The sequence below is a fragment of the Marmota flaviventris genome, chromosome 4 (genome assembly GCF_047511675.1).
Source record: "Marmota flaviventris isolate mMarFla1 chromosome 4, mMarFla1.hap1, whole genome shotgun sequence".
In the NCBI taxonomy this organism is placed as follows: Eukaryota; Metazoa; Chordata; class Mammalia; order Rodentia; family Sciuridae; genus Marmota; species Marmota flaviventris.
The window spans coordinates 139,641,247-139,653,898 of record NC_092501.1 but is presented as its reverse complement, the minus strand read 5'-3'; the positions used below and the strand labels follow the sequence as shown (position 1 = coordinate 139,653,898).

Here is a 12,652-nt window from a genome sequence, read left to right as displayed (position 1 = left end):
TCAAGGCCAATTTAGTCAACATAGACCATGTCTCAAAAAGAAAACACTAAGAATGTTTGCTATAATAAGGAGTTTTAACATGCTTACAGAACTGTAGAGTGAATGTGCTTGGACTTCAGAGTCCCCAGCTACACGTTAGGATTTCATCTCTGCTGGTGACCTAGCCATGTGACCGTAAACATAGGTATAGTTCTTCCTGGTTTCTACCTGCTCATCTGTCCAATGGGTCTAATAATCCTGCCTGCAGAATTGATGTAAGGCTTAATAAGATAACCTATGTAGAGCTTCTAGGACAGTGCCAGGTACATAATGGTATTCTTAGGGTCAGTCCCTTGTCCCATAATTGGTGAATAATTTTAGAATAACCTGACTGGGGAAAGTTAAACATATTTGGCTTCTCTAGCCAAACAGTTGTCAAAACAAAGATAGATTGTTTTTGTCGTGTCTATTCCTTTTCATTAAATGGTCTCAAGAATTTGCTGGGGTTGTAGCTCAGAGATAGAGCACTTGCCTAGCATATGTGAGGCCCTGGGTTCGATCCCAAACACCACATACAAAACTAAATAAACAAAATTGTATTGTGTCCCTCTACAACTAAATATAATTTTTTAAAAAGGTCTCAGGAATTTGTTGAATAATATCTGTATAAAGGGGTTTTGCCCTTGAATTTTCTGAACGCTTTACTTACTGTGTCTTGGCTATTAATTACACACCCACACCAGACAGATCATGATCACAAACACTTTTAGCTTTGTGAGCAGGATCAGGTGAAGCCACCTTTTTTCCCCAGTTGATGACCCTCATTCATTTTCTCATGACATTCAACATTTTCTCACAAATAATTACTTAGGCATTCAAAAAAAAAAAAAAAGTGTTGAATAGACCAAAGTTGTCACTGAAGTGGAAAGCTATTTCAGAAGTGGTACTTATGATTTGTTACCCAGCTGCATGATCCACCACTCACTAGGAGATGTGGAACTTCTGATGTTTAATACTGATTTTTCTCTTTGGGGGTAGCATATATTTATCTTTTTTTAAGCTGTGACTACTGAAGTGTATATTGCTAGTATTATTATTGCTGTTGTGTTAAAACTAAGAAAGTGTATATTGCTAGTATTATTATTGCTGTTGTGTTAAAACTAAGAAAGTATCTTGAGTATCCTTAATGATCATTTTAAATAGACCTTTTATTTGTTTTTCTGTCCATTCAATCTGCTACCCAGGAACTTCAGGTAAGATGATGCTATTTTTAATTAGATATGCTAGTAGTAGATGTTTTGCATCACTGCAGTCTTATAACAACATAATTGCTTTTTTTTCCTCCCTTTCAGCAAATGTATGCTTATTTGCTTGTTTATTTCTACTTCAGTGTGTGTGATATAAGAGGTATCTTTCTTGGCTGCTCTGTTATAAAGTTATTTTCAAAAACGTAAATATAAGATTTTTTTTAAGAAACCTTTATATGCCTAGTACTAGATATTGTATGATTGTATTTTGAGAGAAAGTGAATCTTCAAATATGATTGTGGAAATCCTATAATTTCTGATTAGGCATTTATATAACTGGATGGATTTTGTTGTAAAATTATTCTATTAAAAGTGAAGTGGTGGCTGGGGATATAGCTTAATTAGTACAGTGCTCACATGCACAAGGCCCTGGGTTCAAACCTCAGCACCACACACACAAAAGTGAAGTGGGGTTGGGTGTAGCTCAAGTGGTGAAAAATGTACTTAGTATGCACAAGGCCCTGGATTTTATCTGCAGCCCACAAAAACTATAAAGTAAAATCAACAATCTGCTGCCAACAATATACCATTTATAATTCCAATGAAATGTTTTTGTTTTCCAAGAATTAGAAGCTATCTCTGTATGGTGACTAGGTAAATTTTCATCTAAACCAGGGCTCTTCCAAATAAAAAAGGGTGCCAGTAATAATTATGTCCAGACAACAATTATGTGGCATAAACCTGGATCATGTTGGGCATATTGACTTATGATCATTATGTTTATGTCACATCAGATTGTTGCAGAAGCTTCCTGCAACGATAGTTCTTTTTTAACTCTGAGTGTAGCTTCAACCTTGGGTTTAATCTCCAGCATTCAAAAAAGAAAAGAAAAAAACATTTGACAGGGTTCCAATATGAAAAAGTTTTTTCAAAGAATATTATTTCTAACATTTCTAGAATATGTACATGATAATACTTTACTATCCTAGTATAAATACTAAATGGAATATGTTTGATAACTATATGTGAGTTGTCCTTTAGAATAATTAGCTGTCCTCTACATTTTTTCACATATAAGATAATCTGGCATTGTCAATAAAACTGTTTTGACTTCTAAGTTTGTAACATAAAATGCAAATCTGACCTTCGGGGGAGAGAAAGAATTGAGCATGGCTTCCCCGTTAGGGATATCTCTGTGCCATACTGAGCAAACCTGGTTGACTTTTAATCACCATGGACTTTTTGCACATGTTGAGGATTGAACTCAGGGCTTTGCACCTTCTAAGCACATATCTACCTCTAAGCTACACCCTATCCCTATCACCATGGACTTCAACTGGGATTAGACTATAACCCTGCTCCATCTCAATTCCTCAACCTCCTCTAGGGAAATAAATTCAATACCTTTGCCTCTAATGGAACTGTCACATCCTCTAGCAATAGATCTTATTCCTGCAAGAAAAGTTTTCCCTCCTCCCCCTCCCTCTTCTCATGCCAGATGGATTCAGGTCTTCCCAGAGCTGCCACCAAGCAGTAGCAGCCATCTATGCCCAGGGTATCTATATTGCTCTGTAGGCTCATAACTGTCTCAGGATAAGTTTGGGAATTGTTCAAAATTGTTGCTTAAGATATCTCATTCAAACCATCATTCATTTGGTATAAGAAAATCAGTTTTGTGAATTTGTTTGTATATTTCTCCCAATAATTTTCACATTCTTCTTGAATAGTCTGTTTTTCTTTTTTCCTTTCTTCACACACTGCATTTGCCTTATCTTCCAAATTCTTTTACATATTTTTTTCACTGTAGTGGTTATTTTAAAATCCCAACAAAGCAGTTAGTCTTTGTTAGTCTTTTCCACTAGGAAAAAAAATTATCTGGTGGTGAACAGAGGTTGAGTACCCTTACCAGAAATGCTTGGGAGCAAGAAGTGTTTCCAATTTCAGATTTTTTGAGATTTGGAAATATTTGTACATACATAATAAGGGATCTTGGGGATAGAACCCAAGCATAAATGTGAAATTCATTTGTGTTTCAAACATACCTTATACACATAGCCTAAATGTAATTCTATACACTGTTTTTAGTGGTTTTGTGTCTTGACCATTATACTTTACATGAGGTATCGAAAATTCTACTTGGGGTGTCTTGACAATACTCAAAAAGTCTTTGATTTTGAAGCATTTCAGATTTCAAATTAGAGATGCCTGATCTGTACAGATAAAATAGGAGATATAAAACATGAAAAACATTCTAAGTTGGCTTTCTCTTTATGTTTATGATTGTTGTTAGTACTGTTTTGATTATAAAGAGGGATGAATAATGATAATAATTTCCATATCCTATCCAGAATAATGTGCTTAGGATTCTTGCCTTCTATCAAGAATAGCCAAAACAGACTTTGGAAAAGCTAAGCATCTATCTCCTGAGAGGTCTTGAGAATGGCAAACTGTTGGAGCCAGAAACAAGACTCTTAAACTTAGCGTTGCATTTATTCATTTTCCTATGGTTTAATAGTAATTGGCATCTCTCAGATTAGTAAGTTGTCCACTGAGCTCCCATCAGAGGAGGTACCTTATTTCTGTGGACTATTGGACACTGTTTCAAATTACCAAGAAATGAAAGGATTTGGTGCCAGATTTTATTATAAATTACCCTTTTGCTTAGGTAAAAATTTTCTAGTTTGCAGGCTGGAAAATATTTCTCTTTAAAACAGTTATGTGGCCAACTAAGCCAGTTCTTAGTAAATCAGAATATAAAAGTCGGCCATAATCTTTGGTATTGATGTACAAAATTAACTATTTTCCAGGTTGGGACAATTATTCAGAGATGAGCCTTAAAGTAAAAGATAAACCATTGCTGCTCTAGCCTTTGCATAGTGCATGATCCATCAAACTTTGTCCAGCTCTGAAAGTCCTTAACTCTGCATTTTATCTGTGAGAACCGCTGTGGCAGAACAGGCTGGAATGTTTACCTAATGCTCTTCTACTAAATAACTGAAGGATTCCTGGAATGTGCTGCAAGCATAGCTACTACTTATTTCTCTTTCCAAAAAGAATACTAAACAGGGGCTGGTGGGAGTAGGGAGCACACACCTCTTTTGAAGTTTTTTAATAGTCTCTTTCTTACAGATTTTTGAAAACACAGATCAATTCTAGTGTTTATTGAAATCGACTTAAACACACACACATACACACTACTTAACCTGCTGAAGAAAAGGGTGTGATCACCTCTACCCATGATTTAATATACATTTATATGAAAACAGTCTGCTTTTGTTACTTTTCATGTCAGGTTAAAGTTTCAGTACCAAAGCAGATGAGGGCATGAGAGGTAATGTTTCTAAGCTGTGACTAATTGGATGTGTGAAGGTATGAGTGAAGAAGAATTTTTGCATAAAAACCTGGCTGGTGGTGTGATTTCAGGGTGAGAGTATGGACAATTTCAACTGGGGAGTGCGCAGGCGTTCTCTGGACAGTCTGGACAAGTGTGACATGCAGACCCTGGAAGAACGCCAACTCTCAGGAAGCCCTCCCAGTCTAAATAAAATGAACCATGAGGATTCCGATGAATCATCTGAGGAGGAGGACCTCACAGCCAGCCAGATCCTGGAGCACTCCGATCTAGTGAGTAGCAACTCTCCCTCTGTGGCAACTGGGGAGACTTACTTTTTGTAATTCAAGAGGGTTGTTTCCCCCTGCCCCCGGCCCAGTTTCAGCTAAAGAAACTTTCCAAAGCTGCCAAACTAAATTCTGAACTCTCAAGGAGGTATCTGATTCTAAGTGGCCTCTTCTCTGTAGTAGGCAGAAGGAAGCAACTGCTGGGGTGTGTTATGTACCCAGAAAGCCATCCAATCTGAAGGCCTAGATTTTTCCCAAATAATTTTGATGATGGTAATCTTTTTTAAAAAAAAAAATATTCAAATATATAAAGTTTGAGGAAATAGATAACTTCATTGAAAGGCCTGTCCTAACAATACAGGAATTGGTGTTTTAGTGGGATACCCCAGGATGCAGATTAACACTAGATTGCTAGTTAGGTCATGGTGACATAAGGAAATTAGAAAATCAATACCAAACAACTAGAGAGCAATGGTTTATGCTCTTAAGAATAATTAGAGCTTTTAAAGAATGGAAACTTTATATTTTCTTTCCTCTTGTTTTTAAACAGATCATGACCCTCTCCCCCTCTGAAGAGGCCAACCCCATGGAATTGCTCACCACAACCTGTGACTCAACTCCTGCTGACTCTCATTCTTTTATCACCAGAATGGCCAGTTTTGATGCTTCCTTGCCTGATATGAATAACCTGCAGATTTCTGAGGGTTCAAAGGTGAAGAGATTTTGGCAGTTATGATTGTAATTTTCCTTAGGGAAAAAGAAAATAATGACTTCCCAAAGTTCTGAGAATTCCTGTGGGGGCGGGGGGGGTTGAAAGTGGAAGCACTCTTTCCATCTGATTTTAGTGAAATAATTGAAGCTTATACACCTAAGCCTTTATTTTGAAGTTGTTTTATGCTGAAAAACTTGAGCAAAACTTTCTTCTGATTGAAAGAAAGTGGTTCTGAAGTCTTTGTAAAATGGAACATTGAGTGAATACTGTTGATTGAGGGCAAAACAGTACTGTCCATCTCAGATGGCTCTGACTGGGAAACTGCTAATCTTTGTCATGGCTTTTATACAGCAGTATGCTAAGAGATGTGTGGGTGTGTTTGAGGAAATTTTTTCTTATGTAGGAACCAATTATACAATTTGTACATTGATTCAATGCTCCCCTTTTGGCATCCTGTTGGAATTTGTAACATCAATCACACTATTATTTGCCAGATTTGCACAAAACTCTCCTAGCCAGACTCTAAATAGAAATGTTAACTAATGGGTGTGATTTCCTTATTTGGGGTTTAAAAAAAATATATTTGTGTGTAGTTCTATTAAGGTTTATCAAAATTTCCATAAAACTATCACTTGCATGCTGTACCCACATTTATGCCCATCAGTATGGAATCTTATTTCCTTATATCAGAAATAGCAAAATAATCTATTGCTGTGAGGATAGAATAAAGCTTTCTTTATCTAGAGTTTGGTTATGATAATGTAAATTTGAAAAAGAAAACAGAAAAAACTGTAAAAGTATATTCCTTCTGATACCTCTAATGGAAAAATACAGTATTGGCTATTCTATATATTGTTTCATAATTACTAAAAACAGAGCTGAGGCCAAGCGGGGGAAAAAGTATGCTTTAAGAACAACCACCAAAGTGCAATTACTTAGAAATAATTCTTAGTTAAGCTTCAGCATTTTTAAGACTGCCACAGTGCAGAGGGACTGTGGTCAGGATTCTTGGAGTTAAGGGTCCTTTTTTGTTTTGTCCAAAAAGGCCCTGAAAGAAAACTCTGTTCTAGGCTAAAATGCCAGAATCCTCAAATTAAGAAATTCAATTTCATTGGGATAAAAACTACAAAATATATATAAAGTTAACAGCATTGATATTTGTCCGTATTGGTATTCTCATTTTCTGTTTTGAAGGCTACACAGGCTTCTCATAGATGATTTCTACTGTTTAGGAAGTATTTTCTATCAAGGAAAGATAAGGATAGCTCATTACAAATGAGACTTATTTTCTCATGAGCTGAGTTCCTGTGGTGTTTGATATACCTGTCATGTTAGAAAGAGTAAATAAATACATTTTATAAGAACTCAGTTTTTCCAATAGATGAAATTTATGTGTAGTAATAACCCCAGAGGTCAGCTTCTTTGGATCACCATAGTTTTCAAAAGCAAAAAGAAGCAGGTACAGATAAACCTCTGAAATTCTTGTTTCTCTAATATAGCTTTACATTGTTGTTAATTTCCCTATTAATTCTTCATACTATATACTAAATGGGCAGCCAGGTGTTAACCTGCAATAAAGCTCTGATTCATATACGTTTCTATTTCACCTTGAAAATGACTCAGTGAAACATGTACAAGAATTTTCTTCTGTTCTGATGTGTGATCCAGCTGCCTTCCTTCCTGTCAAGAAACAATCAGTTCTCCAGCTGATTGTCCCCTGGCCCAAGTTCAAGCCCCGCTATTTTACCATTTCCTTGTTGTGTCTCTTTCCTGCCTCTCACTGCCACCCACCCTAGAGCCCTTTCAGTTAACTGCTCATTTTACATGTTGTAGTAAGGTGAGAGCAGACAACCTGATCTGCTGTTTTCAAGGGTACTCAAGAGTAAAGCATATATGCAAATGGATTTTAGGCTTTTCCACATTGAAAATTCTCTATCAACCAAGCAGGCTTGGTGAAGGACTTTGGATCACTCATGCACACTGCAGATGTTTCTTGAGCATCTACTGTTCCAGGAGCCAAAGATTCTTAATTCTAGTGTCCACTGGCAAAGGGATTCCATATTGGAGAATTAAGTCTAGATGAACCTACTTCAAAAGGCTGGGATGGCACAATAGGAGGAGTCCTGAATCCAAAGCGACGTTTCTATTCCCAGCTTTAACTCTATTGACCTGACATTAGACAAGCCCATATGGAACATCATTTCCTCATCTGTAAAATGTGGAGGTTGGACCAGGGATCTCTATAGTCTTTTCCAAATTCAGCATTTATATCTTGTAAGCATGGATCAAGTATGAGAATCTACTGAAAGCCCTCTGGGGGCTATTGTGGAAGGGACTGAAAAGAAAGTGAACAAAGAGTACTTCAGAGAATTTCTGAATCCACTTCTATCAATTGACTCTATAACCCCACAGGCTGATGCTGTCCAGGAGGAGGAAGACACCACTGTGCATGAGGATGATCTTTCAAGTTCCATTAATGAGCTGCCCGCGGCTTTCGAATGCAGTGACAGCTTTAGCCTGGATATGACTGAGGGAGAGGAAAAAGGCAACCGAGGTCTGGACCAGTTTACTCTCGCAAGGTAAGGAAGCGCTTGGTGGAAATGAGTAGTCAAGTATATACAGCACAACGTATTACGCTCACAGTAACTTGAGTTCAGTGCTACGCTCACACTGCTGGGGCCTCCTAATGAAGGAGTCCACAGTGACACAGAACTTAGTGAGCTCTTACCAAGGTAGAATCATCCAACCCCAGTGCAAGGCCTTATGCAGAACAAAGAAAGGACACCTGCATAAGAACTTATAAAGCCAGAAAGCAACATGGAAAGATGAAGAAAGGCCTGGAGACATGGTCCAAGCCTTATAAGCTTTGAAGATAAGCAAAATTTGGCAAGGCTTGGGAATGAGTTCTTTCCATTCTGAGTTAAAAGACAAGAACAAGGGGATCTTTATATGCTAAATAGCAACGCTTCTTCAAGAAGGTGTCTTTCAGCCTAGTGGCTGATATCTCTGAAACTAATATGAATAGGAAAAAAATGAAGAGGAATTAATAAAACACAGTAGTTTAGATAAAATCAGAGTTTAGGGGGAATCACGGATAATAATGGTATACATTTGCTTCAGGATAAGAAAATCAAGACCCTAGAATTACTCAGAGTTGAAAGTGAGAACTAAGTAGGGCCTTCTGTCATGGTGAGCAATATTTGACCATCAAAGGAAAAGGTTGAGGTCATATCTGGAGGATTTACTTTTCACTTTTTTTCCCTATCTCTCTTCCTTCCTGGTGCTCTTACTCTGCATTTCTCTACATTTTCTCTCTTCCCCAATCCTTGTATTCTCAGCTTTATGTATTCATTAATACTCTATTTCCATAAAGGAAAACTAAAAGCATCAAAATTTATATTATAATTTTTCATAATTAAAACATGAAGAATGAAAGCACCAAAGCATAAGCCTGAATGCATACTTTGTCAGAGGCACAGCACCTGGAAAGTGAGACACTTGCTGAGAGCTAAAAGAGGTACCCTGTCTGTATACAGCAATCAGAAATATGGGAATCCTAGAAATTGTAGAGGTGAAAATTCTATACCCTAGAATCAGAAAAGGATCTTAGAGATCTCTCATGGCAGCCAGGATCTCCCAGAGTACCCTCAAAGGGAAGAGTGGGCCAAAAGGCTCCTCCACATCGCAACACTTGGATTAGAGTTGGTACAGTCAGGTAGAGGAGAAGCAGGAGGACAACACTTCTTGACATGGATGTTTTCATGTTTTCCAGCTTTGGAGAAGGTGACAGGGGAGTTTCTCCCCCTCCCTCGCCTTTCTTCTCGGCCATCCTTGCTGCCTTTCAGCCCACGGCCTGTGATGATGCTGAGGAGGCCTGGCGCAGCCACATCAACCAGCTTATGTGTGACTCAGATGGCTCCTGTGCAGTGTATACATTTCACGTGTTCTCCTCTCTGTTTAAGGTAGCGGTGCTCCCTCAACCTTCCAAGAACCAAGATCCTCCAGGGAGCCAGATAACTCCTGATTTAAAAAAGGGTTATTTGTTCTAGGATTGTCCTATTTTTCCTCTAGATACTCTTAACTTCTAGTTAACAGCTCTCCTCTGCAGCCTCAACCTGCTCAACCGCAGAGTGTATTATGAAGACAGTGACCTCAGATGATTTCAGTTGCCATGAAGTACCTTTCACTTCTGCCACTCTGACTTATTGACATCCTCAATCTTGGGCAAACATGACATCAGAACCATTAAGGGGACCTTCCACCAACCCCATCCTACTTACTCTACTCCCTTCCCTGGGGACATATGCTCTTTTTACAAAAATCTCAAGATTTTTAAAATTTTTTTCTATTGCTAAGACAGTGGATTTTAAGTGTTGTCAGCCAAAAAAAAAAAAAAAGGTTAATTACATGTTAATTACACAAGATTTAGCAACTATACAATGTATATTTCAAAACATCTTATACACAATGCATATTTTTCTTTGCTAATTAAATCAAATTAATAATAAAATTTTAGAAGTCCTATCCCATGCAAATAAAGTTTTTTTCTAGTAGCTAAGTCAAAATGGCCTTTGCAAATGATCGCTATCCTCCCTTGCAGAATATTCAGAAACGATTCTGCTTCCTAACCTGTGATGCAGCCAGCTACCTTGGAGACAACCTCCGGGGAATTGGATCCAAATTTGTCAGCTCTTCCCAGATGCTCACCTCCTGCTCTGAGTGCCCTACACTCTTCGTGGATGCTGAGACCGTGAGTTTCCCAGCCCTGCTCTGGTAGTGAAAGGCCTGCTTGGCTCAGGGTAGCATGTTTGTGTAGTGGTTTGTTTTAAAGACCTTCAGTGTTGTGAGCAGTACTGTGATGTGACTTCCAAAGGGCTTTGGATCTGTGGGGTAGCCCAGGCTGAGACAAAATCATTTCAGAGAATCAGGAGAAAACATACATCTGTGCTCCTTCCATGATCTTGACACCTCTTCCTGTTGACTCTGCCAGCTGTGCATATGGCTGGATAACCTCCAGAGCTGACCTGACCAGGTTGACCAATCAGATGGTCTTTAGAGACAAACCATCATCACTTTCCCTATCCCCAAGCCTCAGACACATCACCCTCTGGATCCACACAGCCCAAACCACAAATGACGAGTTTAAAGAAGGATTAAGACAATCTCTGGCTGCCTGCTGAATGATAACTTTCTGAATATAACTAACATAAGACTAACAAGTTCACATCCCCCGTCATATCACGGAACCATCACGTAAGGTGAATGACTTCTGAGGTTTGGAATCAATGAATATGTTCCTTGATTTTTTTTTTAAAGTCTGTGCAGAGTCAGTCTAAGAACCTCACTGATGGTTGGCTGCCTCATAGCAAGGAATACAATATGAGAAATCACTATTATTTTAAATACAAAATGAATATGAAAGTCTTTGAACCATGTGATGTATTATTGGGATGATAACAGAGCAAAATTACAAATTTCACACCTTATTAAAATGGATGGTACTGCTCTCCCTCTTTATATTACTTCTAAATATGTCTTCTCTGTATAGCCATGACTTTGTGTTGGTAGCTCATCTCCCTAGATGTTTTAATACAAATTATTTCCCTGCCTTTAGCTCCTTTCTTGTGGACTTCTGGACAAGCTCAAGTTCAGTGTTTTAGAACTGCAAGAATATTTGGACACCTACAACAACAGAAAAGAGGCCACTCTCTCAGTAAGTTTTTGTGTTTTTTGTGCATATGCATTCAGGTAAAACCGAATGAACCCAACCTCTGAGTTCTTGGGAGGTGTGAATAATCCAAGATAGAATGCAAAGGGAGGAGACAAATTTAATCTTTTCCTCTCTTTGAGATTACAATCCTAATATAATGGTTACAGAACTGCCAATAACATCAATTATATAAATGGAACCTACAGGACAGAAAATGTTGAGCTTTCACTTTTCACCTCCCCTTATTTCCCAAGAAATTCACTTATGTCTGTCTTTTTCTAATGACAGTGGCTTGCAAATTGTAAAGCAACATTTGCAGGCGGATCAAGAGATGGAGTGATTACCTGTCAACCAGGGGACTCAGAAGAAAAGGTAATAAGAGCCTATTAGAATGTATCTCCTCTGTGGTCTGACATTGTGCATTGGTTTTGATTTATCTAAGAAGCATGGAACTTGAGAAAAGAAGAGGCATAATGAATTCTCATATATTCCCACGAAACCCATAGATTACAACAGAATGACATTCAAGTCATGCATGATTGTGTGTTGATGGGATTTGGGGTTTTTTTGGTTTTGGTTTTGGTTTTTTTTCCTCTCGTTTGGGAAAAATAGAAGTATAAAAATAACCTTTTTTGCTGAACACTGTATAACCATACTAATCATTTCCTAATAAATCTGTTCTTAATTCAGAATAGAAAACCACTTAGTTTCTTCAGTGAGGAAAATTTCTATTGCCCTTTCACCAATCACTCCAAAACATATTTTCCAGTTTAGAATACCTTTAAGGACATACCTCAAATCAACTGGCTGGAAATGTATTGTAAAGACAATGGATAGAAGAGTATGAATGGATTAAAATCACCCATCCTGTAGTTATTAAGTGCCTCCTATTTTGTCCTCATGGTGGCTAAGTAGTGAGCAATACATAAGACCTTTGTCATCAGAGATCTTCTGCATTAATAAAAAAAAAAATCAGAGGTGTAAATGTGATAAGGCCAATAAGTACAGGAAAGAACAGTAAGTTCTGAGAGCACACAGTGAGGCAGCCTGATCAAATGAGAGAGTAGTTCAAGGAGGATTCTTCGTGGTGCATTATCTAGGTAGAGATCTAAAACATGAGCAAGAGTTAGCTGAGTAGCCTGAGGCTACTCAGAAGTGAACATGGCCTCGCTAAGAACAAATGCAGAAAGCAACCTGGAGCAAAGCTTGAGAAGAGTCTGGAGAAGCTGGCAGAAGCCAGATCATGCAGGGCTTGGGTGTTGCACAGCAGTGGTAAGCAATCGGAAAGTTTTAATAGCAGGGTATAATTCGACCGTGGCTATCCTGCTCTATTTACTGTGGAAACAGAATGAAGTGGTCAGGTCAATCCTCCTGCTGCCCAGTCTC

At 38.1% G+C, this 12,652-nt stretch overlaps 1 protein-coding gene across 8 annotated transcripts in view; it reads left to right on the top strand.

Annotated features, from left to right (window-relative positions):
- Positions 1–12,652, top strand: part of Fry (FRY microtubule binding protein) — a 402,948-nt gene that overhangs the window by 367,616 nt on the left and 22,680 nt on the right. For all 8 annotated transcript variants that reach the window (XM_071611568.1, XM_071611569.1, XM_071611564.1 and 5 more), the window contains 7 exons: positions 4,650–4,850; positions 5,395–5,556; positions 7,969–8,135; positions 9,329–9,518; positions 10,157–10,306; positions 11,171–11,269; positions 11,555–11,638. In XM_071611568.1, coding sequence (XP_071467669.1) covers positions 4,650–4,850; positions 5,395–5,556; positions 7,969–8,135; positions 9,329–9,518; positions 10,157–10,306; positions 11,171–11,269; positions 11,555–11,638 — 1,053 coding nt within the window. The remainder of the gene's footprint in view (positions 1–4,649; positions 4,851–5,394; positions 5,557–7,968; positions 8,136–9,328; positions 9,519–10,156; positions 10,307–11,170; positions 11,270–11,554; positions 11,639–12,652) is intronic.